General features: G+C 38.1%; 1 protein-coding gene across 1 annotated transcript in view; it reads right to left on the bottom strand.

Annotated features, from left to right (window-relative positions):
- Positions 1 to 15,365, bottom strand: part of VAV3 (vav guanine nucleotide exchange factor 3) — a 207,487-nt gene that overhangs the window by 108,147 nt on the left and 83,975 nt on the right. Inside the window, exons 3-9 of the mRNA XM_081946409.1 lie at positions 14,044 to 14,102; positions 13,552 to 13,617; positions 12,155 to 12,263; positions 11,252 to 11,344; positions 8,581 to 8,649; positions 6,651 to 6,754; positions 2,233 to 2,332 (exon numbers count right to left, since the gene is read on the bottom strand). Of these exons, the coding sequence (XP_081802535.1) occupies positions 2,233 to 2,332; positions 6,651 to 6,754; positions 8,581 to 8,649; positions 11,252 to 11,344; positions 12,155 to 12,263; positions 13,552 to 13,617; positions 14,044 to 14,102 (600 nt within the window). The remainder of the gene's footprint in view (positions 1 to 2,232; positions 2,333 to 6,650; positions 6,755 to 8,580; positions 8,650 to 11,251; positions 11,345 to 12,154; positions 12,264 to 13,551; positions 13,618 to 14,043; positions 14,103 to 15,365) is intronic.

Below are 15,365 nucleotides of genomic sequence, written 5' to 3'. Positions count from 1 at the left end.
GATTTGTTTCTCAAACTGCACCAACTATTCAATTTTATTGAATTTTGATTAAGTCTGAATACTAGGGTCCTTAGATTTAGTCTTCTTTCTTACTCAGCCCACTGTAATTCAAAGATCAAACACAATTCAGAAATGATTGAGCAGGTCTGCGTTAGGATAAATCATTGGGTTATGATCAGTGGTGGGATTCAAATAATTTATCAACTGGTTTGCCAAGGGTCAGGTTGGCTGTCGTGGGAGGCATGGCCCAACCCCATCCTCCAGCTCCACTGTACATGTGGGACAAGCCTCCCACAATAGCCAACCTGACCTTGGTCAAACTGGTTGTTAAATTACACACACACACACATGCTATCAAAGTGGATCCTGGGCACTGCCCTGCAATGAAAATGTGGGAAACGGAGTGGCCGGCAGAAGGAAAGGAGGAGGAGCAGGAAGAAGAAAGAAGGAAAGCAGCCTTCTCCTCCCCTCACACCAGCCACACCATTCCCCGTTTCTCCTTTGCAGCGATCCACTTTGATAGCGGGGGAATGGTATAATAACAGGTTTGTCTGAACCGGTGCAAACCATCTGAATCCCACTACTGGTTATGATCTGGTCAGGATTACCAGAAGCAAGTGAGGATGACTAAAATTTTAATTTCAGCCTTTCCCCCTTCAAATCTTCCAACCCATCGATAGGGATTTAAGAAAAAATAACAATCCACATCTAATTGTAATTTATAAATATTTAATTTCCCTCTCTCATTCTATAGATAGTGGCACTGCCCTATATTAGGATTACCTGCATTTCCTCTATAATAGGAACAGAAAACACTTTTTCAGGCCAAGGACTGCTCTTGTTTTATTTGCCTTATTGAAACAACAATATAAGCTACCAACCTCAATAGTATGTAAGGGTTTAAATAAAGTCATACGGTTTACACAGATGGGACTACAATATAAACTTTGACGACACTATAAAAAATTTTGGCTGGCAATTCAGCTCATAAATAGAACAATTCAAGAATATTTGACTAGATTACTCAGGAGTCCTTTTCTGTTGGGGTAGGATATCAAGGGATGACATCCAAAAAAGTAAGTGGAGCCAGGACAGAATAGTAAATGGAGCCAGGGTAAAGTTAATTTAATGTCCATATAAATATAATTAAATTTAAACCTAATTAAGTAGTCAACATGATTACTCCCCATGTATTTAATAAGTTTCCTCTACTATGATATTAAGAATTGCAGTTCAGCAGTAACTTTCAGAACCACTCTGGAGGGCTCAAGTAGCCCTGGGTGGACACCCTTAGTAATTAAACCTTGTATGGAAAGCGCTACTATTTATTTTTGTAAACAAATTCACAGACAATTTTAACTCTTGGTCTGCACATTAAGGAGAACGAAGTGACATTGCAAGTGTAGTAGAAAAGAATATACTTCTTCAGTACAGAAGTGTGGACTATTTTCCCTCAAATCTGCCTTGCAAAGTGCTCTTTCCTATAACAAAGAATGAAGTGCACTTGGCCATTCAACCCAATCCCCTTTAGTGACAAAACATGTTATCTACAGGGGAGGGGCTTCATATTCCATTTGCATTTGGAAATGGTTCCATCCATTCTATCTCAGCTTTAACCATCTCACCACCTAAGCTACCCTAATCTGCATAACATTTACACAGATCATAATTTCCAATTTCATTGTAGAAATAAAATTAGCAGACACAGGTTGGAATACCTATGTAGTACACAATACATAAAAGGGGCTAATAGTAGATCCCACCTTTCCCCCTGCACATCCTGTTCTCCCCTTCCATCTTTTAATTTTATATTCTTATTGTTGATAGAGAGATAGGGACAGAGATAGGGATAGAGGAGGGAGGGATGGAGATAGGTAGGTAGGTAGGTAGGTAGGTAGGTAGGTAGGTAGGTAGGTAGGTACGTAGGTAAGATAGATAGATAGATAGATAGATAGATAGATAGATAGATAGATAGATAGATAGATAGATAGATAATAGATAGATAGATAGATGATAGATAAATAGATAGATAGATAGATAGATAGATAGATAGATAGATAGATAGATGATAGATAGATGATAGATAGATAGATAGATAGATAGATAGATAGATAGATAGATAGGATAGATAAGATAGATATAATGGATGAATGGATGATAGTTTGATTATAAGTGTTGATTCAAATCAAAATATTTTTATTTGTAAATAAATCAATAAAATGTCCCAGACACCTCCAATTTCAGCTTAACATCTTCCTTTGTCTTGGAAATAATATCCAAACAGGAAATAGCCGTCTCTACTTGACTGCAATACTGCCCATAAATCACCAATCTAGAACAATACAAAAAAAAGAGATAAATAAATTCACTTGTATATTATTAATATTCATTTACATATTATTACATTCAACAGGTTTATTTTAATTTCATCCCTAACTACAGTTTGCAGATAGTCTTTGTGTTACAACCACAGATGGAACCATAATTTCCATTGCTAAACAAGGTAATTGTTAAGTGAGTCATCCTGGCTCATTTTACAATCTTTTTGCCATGATTGTTAAGCACTGCATCTCTGTGAATCATGGGGAGACATGATAGCATTGTTCCAATATCTCAGGGGTTGCCACAAAGAAGAGGGAGTCAAGCAATTGCTCAAAGCACCTGAGGGTAGAACAAGAAGCAATGGGTGGAAACTAATCAAGGAGAGAAGCAACTTAGAACTGAGGAGAAATTTCCTGACAGTTAGAACAATTAATCAGTGGAACAGCTTGCCTCCAGAAGTTGTGAATGCTCCAACACTAGAAGTCTTTAAGAAGATGTTGGATAGCCATTTGTCTGAAACGGTATAGGGCAGGGGTGGCGAACACGCGGCTCGTGAGCCGCATGCGGCTCCCGGCCAAAATAAATGAGGCTCTTTGCCTCTTATCATTATTTTGTATACTGTGGCTCAGATCGCGCGCTCCCTTTCGGAAGCTGGGGAGGTCCTTTGCAGGCAGCTAGAACGGGCCGCCTGCAAAGGACTTCCCCAGACTTGCTTTGAGGAGCACGGGGCGACTGAGGCTAGTTGTGAAGCCCCAAAGCCCCCACCGCCACCAGAAGAACTGCTGCCACCTCCTCCTCCTCCTCCTCCTCCTCCTCTAACAGGCAGCACTGCCGGATTTGCCGCCCGGCGCTGCGGCTGAGATGAAGCCGCCAAAGCTCCAGCCGGCATCTCCGCGCGTGGCAGCGGCGCCTCCCCTCCGCTCGGAGCAGCTGAGCTCAGTCAGCGCTGGGTTACCCCTGCCCCCTCCTCCTCCTCCGCCGTGCTTTTGAGGAGCCATGAGGCTGCAGGAGCCAGTAGGAAGGGGGGGGGAGCAGGGGGAAAAAAGCCTCATGGCTCCTCAAAAGCAGGGAGGAGGGGGAGGGGGCAGAGGTAACCCAGCGCTGAGCTCAGGAGCAAATCTGGTGATTCTGTTGGAGGAGGAGGAGGAGGAGGAGGAGGTAGCAGCAGTTATTCTGGTGGCAACTCGTACTCGTCGGCATCTTCAGCAGAAGCCCTGCCCACAATGAAGAAAGCAAAGATGGAGCAGATCCACGCAGATGACGTCGCTGCAACATGACTGGAGGAGGAATTCTGGGAGTTGAAGTCCACAAGTGTTAAAGCTGTCAGGTTTGAAGACCCCTGGGGGTTTTTTTCCCTAAAGGGTTAGGGGTGCAAGGGTCTTGTAACTTGACAGCTTTAAGAGTTGCGTGCTTCAAATGCCAGAGTTTCTGAGCCAACATTTTGGTTGCTAAGCAGGAGCGTTGTTAAGTGATACTGATATTATATAACACTTTGAATTAAGCGGGTACCTTGAAGAAACATAACTTTGAGTTTCAAATAATACTGATTTCGTTGTTGTCTTAGGTGACATCTGTGAAAAAAATTCGGGTGCTCAGGCATGAAAATGTGCCGCTCAAACACTATACTTTTCTGCTCACATCGGAAAAAAATTAGAGGGAACATTGCTTCCGGGTCTGTTTTGGCAGGTCACTGCGTGGTGTGGCTCTCTGACTCTCACAGTTTAAAATTTTGGCTCTTTTTGTCGAACTTGTTCGCCACCCCTGGTATAGGGTTTCCTGCCTAGGCAGGGGGTTGGACTAGAACAGTGGTGGGCAACCTTTTTTTTCAACTGAGCCAAATCTCGCCAAAACCACGATTGAAATTTATTTTGAGAGCCACACTTTTAAAACCGAAAATACATAGGATGGTACACTGTTTTTAGTTTCAATAAACTCTGGCATTTGAAGCACACAAGTCTTAAAGCTGTCAAGTTACAAGATCCTTGCATCCCTAACCCTTTAGGGAAAAAACCCCAAGGGGTCTTCAAACCTGACAGCTTGAAGACTTGTGGACTTCAACTCCCAGAATTCCTCCTCCAGTCATGTTGGCTCAGAAACTCTGGCATTGAAGCATGCAAGTCTTAAAGCTGTCAAGTTGCAAGACCCTTGCACCCCTAACCCTTTAGAAAAAAAAAACCCAGGGTCTTCAAACCTGACAGCTTGAAGACTTGTGGACTTCAACTCCCAGAATTCTGAGAATTGAAGTCCACCAAGGGCATCAATCATATTAGCCCAGGCAGGGATCTGCAAAATTGGCTGTTAAGACTGATGGACTTCAACTCCCAGAATTCTGAGAATTGAAGTTCACCAGTCTTAAAACAGCCACCTTTGCAGACCTCTGTGTTAGCCCAAAGCCTGGCGCTGGGCGGGCCTTGCTCCCCCATTGGTGGAGCCCCAAGAAGCGAGGAGGGAGAAAAAGAGACGGAGGCAAGGAGCTTCTCCCCCCCCCCCCCGCAAAAATCTTATCAGGGAGCCGGCGGGCAGTAGCAAATTAGCTGATCGCGCGGCGTGATCGGCTAATTTGCTACTGCCCACCTGGCTCCCCGGTTAGATTTTTGCTGGGAGGAGGCGGGGGGGAAGCTCCTTAGCCTCCGTTTCTTTTTCTGCCTCCTCACTTCTCATCCCCGCCCGACTTCAGGATCCTCCCTAATCATTGTGGGTTGAAAAGAAAAAAGGGAAAGGGGCGCTTGTTTTGAAGTGTCCGAGAGGAGGGAGGGGAGCAGGCACCCAGCACACAGAAGAGCCACATTAAAGTGTGTAAAGAGCCGCATGTGGCTCGCGAGCCGCGGCTTGCCGACCACTGGACTAGAAGACCTCCAAGGTCCCTTCCAACTCTGCTATTGTATTGTATTGTATTGTATTGTATTGTATTGTATTGTATTGTATTGTATGTCATTAGGCAAATCTGATTTCCGCCACTGACTTTGCTTGTCATCAGGTGGCTGGGGAGGTCGCAAATGGTGATCACATGATCCTGGGATGCTGCAATCATAACAAACACATGCTGGTTGCCAAGCACATGAATTTTGATCACGTGACTGTGGGGAATGCTGCAATAGTCATAAGTGTAAGGACCAGTTATCAGTTTTTTTATTGCTAGTGTAACTGTGAAACTTTTTAAAATAAAAAAGTAGCAGGCGCTACCTGTAAATTCTTTAGTGCATGTGGTTTCATCTCAGCAACTATTATAATCAAAACAATATTTAAAAATCTCAGTCTCAAAAGTAAATGTTATGACTTTAATCTGGCTGAAAATACAACTATAAACTTTCACAGAACAATTTTAGTATTTACTATTAAGGTAGTCTTCAATCAAGCAGTCATTAAGCCCACCTGATCACTTTGCTTAGTGAACACAATCCCTGCTCTTCCTGTTGTGGTCAACCATGTGAGTCACTAAGCAAAGCAGGGGGTTGCCTCAGGGGCTGGGGCAGTCCTTAAGAGATCTGATGTAGGCCCTGGCCTGCACTGGACATCTCCTTTGACCAAAATAGGTGGATGGAGGCTGCTGCAGCATCCTTTGATCAGTCATAAGGGTAGGAGAATGACCAAGCATCTGAATTTTGTTCACATGGGAGCAGGGGTGCTGCGGTGGCAGTAACTTTGGGTACAAGTCATAAGGTCCCTTCATTCAGTGATGTTGTAATTTCAAACAGTTGAATAAGCAGTCATAAATCGAGGACTACTTGGAATACAACCCTCAGAAAACTCAATGCAGAAGGGAAGGAATCACATAATTGCAATTAGTGATTGCATCAATTGTGTCCTGGCTATAGAAAGTGTTAAATTGTCCCATATATTCCCCACCCCGAAGTAATAACATGAAGGAATGGATATGGTGAAGTTTCTGTGGCCAATTCCAACCTTAATTCTCTTCCAGTACCTCTAGAAATCAGAAAATGTGAGATAGATAGATAGATAGATAGATAGATAGATAGATAGATAGACAGACAGACAGACAGACAGACAGACAGACAGACAGACACACACACACACACACACACACACACACACCAAAGAAGGTTAATATCCAAGAAAACCATAACAAAATATACAAAAGGAAAAAGGGGTGGCTATAGCACACTTTCTATGAAATTTAATTTTTTTTAATGCACTGAAATCATGTATTATAGATTAATACTAAATATAAAAACTGTTCATCTTTTAACACAAAACTTTTATTTAAACTACATTAAATGCAGCTAGGAACTTATCATGGATAAATTAATACCAACAGCTCAAGTTCACATTTTAAATATATACATTTTATATATATAAAGGACTATTACCTTTCCTTGTAGCTAATAAAAATTTTATACAAATTCTGGTCACTTTTGCTTATAATGGATTCATGAATATCTTGTGTTAAAGTTCTGTGTATTTTCACCAAATCCTGAAACAAAAAAATAAACCTTTTATAAGAATCTTCAGTGCTATCATACCAGCTTTTCATTGTAAATTTATTATTTTTATACAATGAAATATAATGATTAGACTATTTCACACTAGAAACTAGAAAGTATTATCATTGTGGTTATTAAAATGAACATTTATTTACCTTAAATTTACTGGTATGTATTTGTTATATAACCATTAAGAAATTATAAATTTAAAAGTATATTGAGTTCACTGTCACAATTTTTAAGTCAACTGAGCACATTCAACCTTATTCATAGTTAATCTATCTTAGATTAAGGATAGGATAACTTCACTCTATCTTCTATTGTTAAGGCATTAATTCTCAGTCTCTTTCTTCCCAGACCCATGGTTGCATAGGAAGACTTGATCAAAATAAACTCAGAAAATATCTAAATTCCATTTTAGATTCCTGGCTGCAATCAGGTTTAATGTCCAAATATAGAGACATGGAGGAAGTTTCATTTACCTTTGTAAATTTAATACTAATGTCTTGCTCCTCAAATGCTAAATAAACTGTACATTTCTTACTATTAACTAAAGCTCTAGTCCACAAAACTGAGTCATAAATTCAAAGGCTTGTTTGTTCCTGTTTTTCCACTTCAAGCAAAATAAATGTGCATATTGCCTAGAACTTTCTTTTGCTACAAGACAAAAATTGCCTGCAAGGATGTGAATGTGTAAATGCTCAACGCAACACCTATCAGAAGCCTCCTGAGGAAAGCTGTTGAAATTTTCCTGGCAGGAGACACAATTTTGAGACAAAACCTTTCGCCAACAGACAAGGAATCTATTGATTGCTGACTAGCAGCTTCTAACACAGAGAATGGAGAAGCCTCTAGTATTTCCCTTGACATCATCACCACTTTCTCAGTGGTGTTTTTTGGCAATTTGACTTTGTTTTTTGTTTTATAAGGCAGAATAAACTACCCAACCAGTGTATGAGAGGATAAATTCTAAACATAATGGAAAAGAGAATGATGGAATAATGAATCCCTTCGCCCACCTATTATAAACCCTCTACGTAAAAAGAAACAAACTTGGCTGAAAAATGGATTTTAAGTACAATTAATTAACTCATCCATTCAAATCCATCAGTTAATTTAGACAATTAGGAATAGTTATTAATTTGCTTAGTTATTTATTATTGTATTTTTTCATGGCAAAGAGTTGGCTCTCATCTTCTAGCTTAAAAAATGAAACTCATTCACAGATTAGGGGAAAAGATAAATATCATCCCTCCTCTACCCCACCAAGGGTTGTGAGGTGACATTTTAAAGTAACATTCTAGTGGACAAGTAAACATATCAGTAAACCATATGCTAGCCTTGTCCTTAATTCTGTTCTTTTATCTTGGACTAGGTTAAGCCAACAATGGCTCACCAATGGAGTCTCCCAATTCTATATTTTCCTGGGCAATGACAACAAAGCACCCTGAGCTGAGTGGTTGTTTCCTGGGCAAAAGAAAACTTAACACTTTTGTTGCTGTTATTCCCTTTGAAAAATGTGTCCATTTCTTCCAAACCTCTCTGTAGGAAGCCTTAATCTTCTCCTGGTAAACTCTTCCTCCTTAAGGAAGTGGGCTAGACAAAGTAAGTAAGTGGGTATGTGAGCAGGCAGGAGTAAAACCGATAGATGAGCTACAATTTCCATTCCATTGATAGCTCATCTATCATTTCAACTCTTAAGTCTCAAAGGATCCTTTCTGTACATCCTATTTGTCTTCATCCTACCTAAATTCTCCAGCAATGCCTTGTAGAAAGTCTTCACATGGATATCACAACTTCTGGAAATATTACTTACAGGAATGTTGATGAATACTGTTTCAAATTCTGATGGCGTCAGAAATCTTTTCAATGGCACCATAAAAAACTGTAAAGAGAAAAACACAGGCACACAACTAATATTATACATTTTGCCCAATGGAACTTCTTTTAGGGGTGCTTGATGTCCATGTCTTGTTTTAAATATATACGTCTTAGAACACCTTATCATTTGATCAAATTCCCAACCTTGCACATTAAGTGTTAATTGATAAAAACCAGCATTTACCAAACTTCTGATAAATGAAAATGATTTTTCTCTGATTAATTCCTATGGACAAAAGGTATAGCCACTGTATTTTTGCAGTAAGACTAAATGATCCAGTCCTGCCAAAAGTTAGCAGTAATAATCTAAATAAAATTACATTGCCCCAGGTTTTATAATGGATATTTAAGGAGGTTATAAGTTATTTCTCCACTGGGTCATTGTTTATGTATGCAGTTTAGCAATAAAAGGGAATATTTGGAGCAAAGTTCATCTTGGTAGGAAACTCTTTTGTCATTTTTTGAAAACTGCATTATTGACTTTTGTCTTGGGTGTTTTCCTCAGAGAAAATATCACTGTGCATGAAAATTCCCTTTTATCTCAATCAGGGTTTCTCAATCTCAGAACTTTGAAGAATTCTACGAGTTGAAGTCCATATAATTTAAAGTTCCCGAGGTTGAGAAACACTGATCTAAATCATTTAATAACTTGAAACTCATTCCACATCAGAATATTCCTGACAAATGGTAGAATCAGTACTGTAATTTCCATTGAGAGCTTACAAGGGAGTCAGGAAGAAGGTGGATTTTTCAATCTTACATTTAATTATTTCTCAAGCCATAAAGTTATGAAATTGATTATTGAGTGTGTGTGTGTGTGTGTGTGTGTGTATTTGTTTTCGTAGATTTTCATGGGTGTAGGTATGCTGGTCTTGTTGTATTCGGGTCTTTTCCCGTGTAAGATTGAGATTGTCTTGGCAACGTTTCGGCGAGGCCCCACTCACCATCTTCAGGCTGGCATATATATATATATTTATATGCATGCATATGCTCTTAAGATGAAAAACTGATCCATTATTTAACGTTAATGTATCCAATAGTCAAATTTAGAAAGTTGTGGTAGATTAGGGATCTCGAAATGCTTCAACACTGAAACAGTTCATTCAATTATCTGACGAGTTTAACAAACTTTTTCACATGTGGTTTGATCCTTCCAAATTCAGTTGTCACTGATTGCAATGAAAAATTGACTGAAAGATAGTTTTAAAAATGTCTTTAAAAAATTAATTGATATGATGTACTCACTGATAGAAATACTGCAGAGATTATCAGATGTTCTGTAATAGTAATTAAGCGATCCAGAGTTTTACTTAAATAGAGAAAACCTCTGTACTCTCTGTTGAGAAGTGGGTGGGGATGGGTGGGTGTTTTTCCATTGAAATATCTACAAGTTGTAGATATTTCAATGGAAGACAACAGAACATATTCCTATTGTTTCCCACAACTCTTCATTTTTAAGGAAATAGATAAATAACACACACCCATACATATAATATATAGCCAATTTGATCTGTTTATGGCACCATGTTAGAAACAAGGTGTCAAGATTGAACTGCTTTGCTTCTTTCAAACCTTACTGCTTTTCAACTTGCCAATGAACTTGGGAGAAGGGAGGGGGGAAATTGAATGCTGAGAATGTGTGCGTGGACCATGAAAGCGTGACAACCATTAAGGTCACCACTGCAGATGCTTGAGAAAGAGATGGGGTGTTCCCATAACTCTGTGATCCAGAGTTTTTCTTAAATAGAGAAAACCTCTGTACCCTCTGCTGAGAAGTGAGTGGGGGTGGTTGTTGGTTTTTTTTTTTGTTTTGTTTTGTTTTTGATAAAAAAAGCATGCTTCATAATTGGACAATGTGATCATCCAGGGGGTGAGGAGAAAGGTAAACTATTGTTTAACTAAGCAACCATTTGCATGGGGAAACCCAGAGTTGGTTTCGATTCTTCAGTACCAAAATGGTGTGTCCAATAAAGTTTTACTTTTGGGAATTCAAAGCTCCTGAGAGTGTTTCTTTATTTTGGGTTCACTAGTCGGACGGTTGACACAAGGAGACTGTTGAGTTGTATTTCTGCCTTGGGTATGCAAGTTGACTGGGTGACTTGGGGCAGTCACTCTCTCTCAGTCCACAGGATTGTTGTTATTGGGAGTATAGGAGGAGGAAGAAGTATTGTATATTTTCACCACCTTCAGTTATTTATAAAAATAATAAAGACAGGATTTTTAAAAATCCAAATAAATCTAATATTTTCTTACTTTAAAACAACTGAGGAACTTGGATTATGTCAGGTATTAATATAAATAAATTTACCAAATTTTATGCGCTTGCGTATCTTTGTGGCCCAGTGGTGAAAAAAAGAGGGATTGGTAACTGGTCTCAAATTCCCTCTGATCAACAGTGCTGTCTTTTAGAACGAAGCAAACTCAGAACACTTTGAAAAAACATTTCAAATGAAGCTGTTTTATTTCAAGGTCAAAACTAAACATGTTTTCTATTTTGTGCACACCTCTACTATGTATACATCCTTGCCTGAAACTTCTCTGCTCTCCTAGCTCCCCTGGCAATAAGTGGGAAATGACTTCCTGATTGTTTTATCACATCACTTTACCTTTTCGATTGATTCCAGTGTTTCGGTGTATTTCTCTTCAGTCTGTTTTATTTCCGAAAGACAGCAAGTTCTTATGTCATTCTCAGGACATTTCTGCCAAGTCAATAAGAGTTTACTTGAATATGAGCACACTTCTGGGTATTTTTCAGCCGGACCATATTTCTCTACCAACTGTCAGTGATACTCAGCATCCTAATCTATCTTGTTGTAGATCTGAACTCAGTGACATGCTGTCTACAGGCACATCTGCCTTGCCCCATATCTTGCCAATTTAAAGAATAATCGGAACAGAATCTCTCCCAGGATTTCTGGAAACACAGTAAATGGCTTCTGGCTCCCACCGTATCCTGCGTGGACCCTTTGATTTGTGAGAAAAGGCTGTGGCAACGGATGTAAACCCAGCCTTCACTGGTCAGGGCATCAATCAATTAAAGAAATGGTAGAAGGAAGAGAGAAAGGACCACAACTTCCAACGGTGGGAGTTTGGGAAAAGATGCTGAGGGAAATCATGAGAAGCAGCAGAGCAAATGCAGGCAAAAGAACTGACATAGTTTCATGTTTTAAAACTTCTTCAATGAGAACAGGAGATTTTTAAAATGCTGTTATATATTAGTATGTTTATTATCAGGCAATTTAAAATCACACTCACTTAATTGACTAAGTAATGGAGCAGAATGATGACAGACGAAAATATTTATGTGGAAAAAAAAGAATTTACCAGGTAGATGACAGTGGAAGATTTTTAGGGAGGAAATTGGAGCCAATTTACCAATGGCTTTAATGTGATTAATTGGCACTTAATACTCCATCAGAAATCCATGGGACTGAAATGGGTTTAATTATGGCCTAAATATATTACTGCACTATTTTTTTGTGCCCAGTTGAATCTTTTTTATAACTCACAAGCTGATGTGCTGCTTCAGCTTTCATTAAGTCTTCATACACTTCACCTCCTTCATCTTCCCCATAAACGCAATCATAAAGGTCTTCATCTTCATTTACTCTTGTTTCACTAGAATACAATGTGAAAGGAGGAAATTCAGAGCACATAATAGGACTTATTTAAAAAATCTAGACAAGTATCACAAAATAATGTATAGGTTCCCTCTGATCTCCTGTCCATTTTGAGCACTGCTAGGAGGCAGACTTAGAAACAAGTGGTGGGATTCAATTTTTTTTACTTCTGTTCCTGTGGGCGTGTTTTGATGGGTGTGGCATGATGGTGGGTGTGGCTTGATGAGTGTGGCAGGGGAAGGATACTGTAAAGTCTCCATTCCCACCCCACTCCTGGGGAAAGGATACTGCAAAATCCCCATTTCCTCCCGATCAGCTGGAACTTGGGAGGCAGAGAATAAATGGGGGTATGGCCAGTCAGAGGTGGTATTTAGTGGTTTTCTGAACTACTCAAAATTTCCGCTATCAATTCTCCAGAACTGGTCAAACCTGCTGAATACCACCTCTGTTAGAAGCAGTTGGCTTAGCTTTAGGTTGCTTAGATCACCTGAACACTGAACTATGATAAACCTTAACTGTGGCCAGTGAATACAAGAAATCTATGTAATCGTAATTACTATCAATACATTGCCCCTAAGTTCAAAGAAGACAACAAGTTAGGATGTAACTTTTTTTTAATTTCTTCTCTCATCAGTAGCACAAATGTTCTATAAGCTTACAGGTAGACTTCACATAACAATAGTAAATGAACTAGAATTTCCTGAATTGCAATCATCTGACCTCAGAGGTGGTACCATGGCTAGACGTTCAAGGACCAGTCCTAGGTGCCACTTGTTCAGAACCATCACATGGTCACTGAAGAAGCAGTTGTTATATTTAAGATTACCTCTATCTATTTTGCATTATTTTCTATTAAAAATCAATAACAAATGTTGATTGTTACCTAATTTATGCCAGTGGTACTAATTCATGAGGCCGTGGATATCATAAAGATCAAATTTGGAAGTAGAATACCTCGATTTTGAGGGTATGATGGAAGATTAAGCTTAACTAAGGTTTAAAACACTTATTTTTGTCCTTTTTTAAAAATAGAGGATGGATGCCAAGATCCCTATTAATTATCTTAAAAGGCTATTAGAGACCTCTGGAATGACAAATTTGAAAAGTCTTCTTCGGATAAGTTTATCTTCAAGTCTGAATAAAATAAAAATTAATTACAAACTTAATAACTGAAAGAATTTAAAGTAAACCGCAAAATGCTAAATGAAATATTGTTCTCCATAGGATCAGCATAACGTCAACACCCAACAAATTAGAACCCAAAATGAATACACAATATGACCTACTCTATTAAATCTGGAAGGCCTTTGTATATGTCTTCATCATTAACACTCTCTTCGGTGGGAAAGGACCTATAGGGACAAAAAACAAAGAAACAAAAGTTAAAAATTCATAAAGAACAATCTGATTTAATCATATTATTGTTCTTTTCTGTGCTTTTTTTTTTTTTTTTGCTGCTTTTGTGAATCAGCCAGAGTTATCATAGATAAGAGGGGGGAACTATATAACTCCTTTACTTGAAAAAATGGATGAATAAATAAATAATCATACAAATGACTTTATTGGCATGCCTGAGCAAGTATTTCATTTTTCATTTCATCTGTATATTGTATATTAATGTAACTAATTTCAATCAGATCATTTGGTTCTAAAATGTAACTTTAAAAGAAGTGGGATTACTTTGAAACAAAATGATTTGCAATTCATTTCCTAAGCAAACATTTGTATTATAGACAAAAACCAATGTTTTTTTTGAAAAATTTCCAACTATATTGTACCTTATTCCAGTGCCTAAAGCAATAGGGGTGCGAGAAAGTTTGGATAAAGTTTCTATAACCTGCAAAAGGGATGGAAAACACTGATTTAGTCACAAGAAAAAAAATATTTCAAGCATCATTTAAATAGCATACATTAGCTCAGCTACAAAGAAAAGGCATATGCCATTTCTACTTAAAATATTTTTAGATGTAATACTGATTTCAAATGAACCTGGCACAAACACGCTTGAAATGAAATTGTACTATACTTTGCCTATGGTTAAAATGAAATTGTAATACTCATAAATAATTTGGATCACTTTTATGAATATGAATAAAATGAATTACTAGTTTAGTTAATATTTGATAACCACATCATCATCATTTAATCTTAAATTTGATAATTAAATTAACTTTGAAATTTAGTTAATGTTGGATCATTTGATAATAATAATAAAGTAAAATATTTTACTTTCATATTTACCATAATGCTCTGAAAGTGACCAAAATGCACATGCAGTTATAATAATTGATTTGAGAATATACCAGACTTAATTGAATGGAATATAACAGATATACCCTATACAAGTAGTCTTCGACTTACAACAGTTAACTTAGTGACTGTTAAACAATTACAAAGGTGCTGAAAAAAGTGAGTTATGGCCGTTTTTCACACTGATGGCCACTGCAATGGACACTTGATCAAAATTCAGATGCTTGGCCACTGACTCATATTTATGACTGTTGCAGTGTCCCAGGGTCATGTGATCTTTTGCGACCTTCTGACAAACAAAGTCAGTAGGGATACCAGATTCACTAAATAACTGTGTTACTAATTTAAGAATTTAACAAATGTCTCCCTTAGCAACAGAAATTTGGGCTCAATTGTGGTTGTAGATCAAGGATTATCTGTAATTACATCAAAGGAGGGTGACATCCATGGACACTAATGTCTTAAATGCCTCCCTTTGATATTCATCCAGTTCTTTTTAATTAAAAAAAAACCCTAACAATGCTCATGTTTATTCATGTATTATTGTTGCTTAAAAATAATAAAATAATCAAACATTACTTAAATTAATATTAAATAGGAAACAGCATATTGAAAACCAGCTTTCTATTATGCAATGATAGAGAAAATCCTGGCCACCCACTCTGGTAGGTCTAATGACTAATCATTCATGTTAGTGAAGAAATACTAAAGTACTTATAGTCAGAGCAGCTGTTAATTTGACGCAAATGACTTCTCTCTGAATTATCATTCAACAGGCAGATAGTTCATTCAATATGCAGATTTCTAGTAGAGAAGGAATCAGCATCAAAAACATCCTTAATGCTGCTGC

This window comes from Natrix helvetica (genome assembly GCF_964273705.1).
Source record: "Natrix helvetica genome assembly, chromosome: 3".
Lineage (NCBI taxonomy): Eukaryota > Metazoa > Chordata > Lepidosauria > Squamata > Natricidae > Natrix > Natrix helvetica.
Note: the sequence above shows the minus strand (reverse complement) of the source record. Positions and strands in the feature narration are given on the sequence as shown.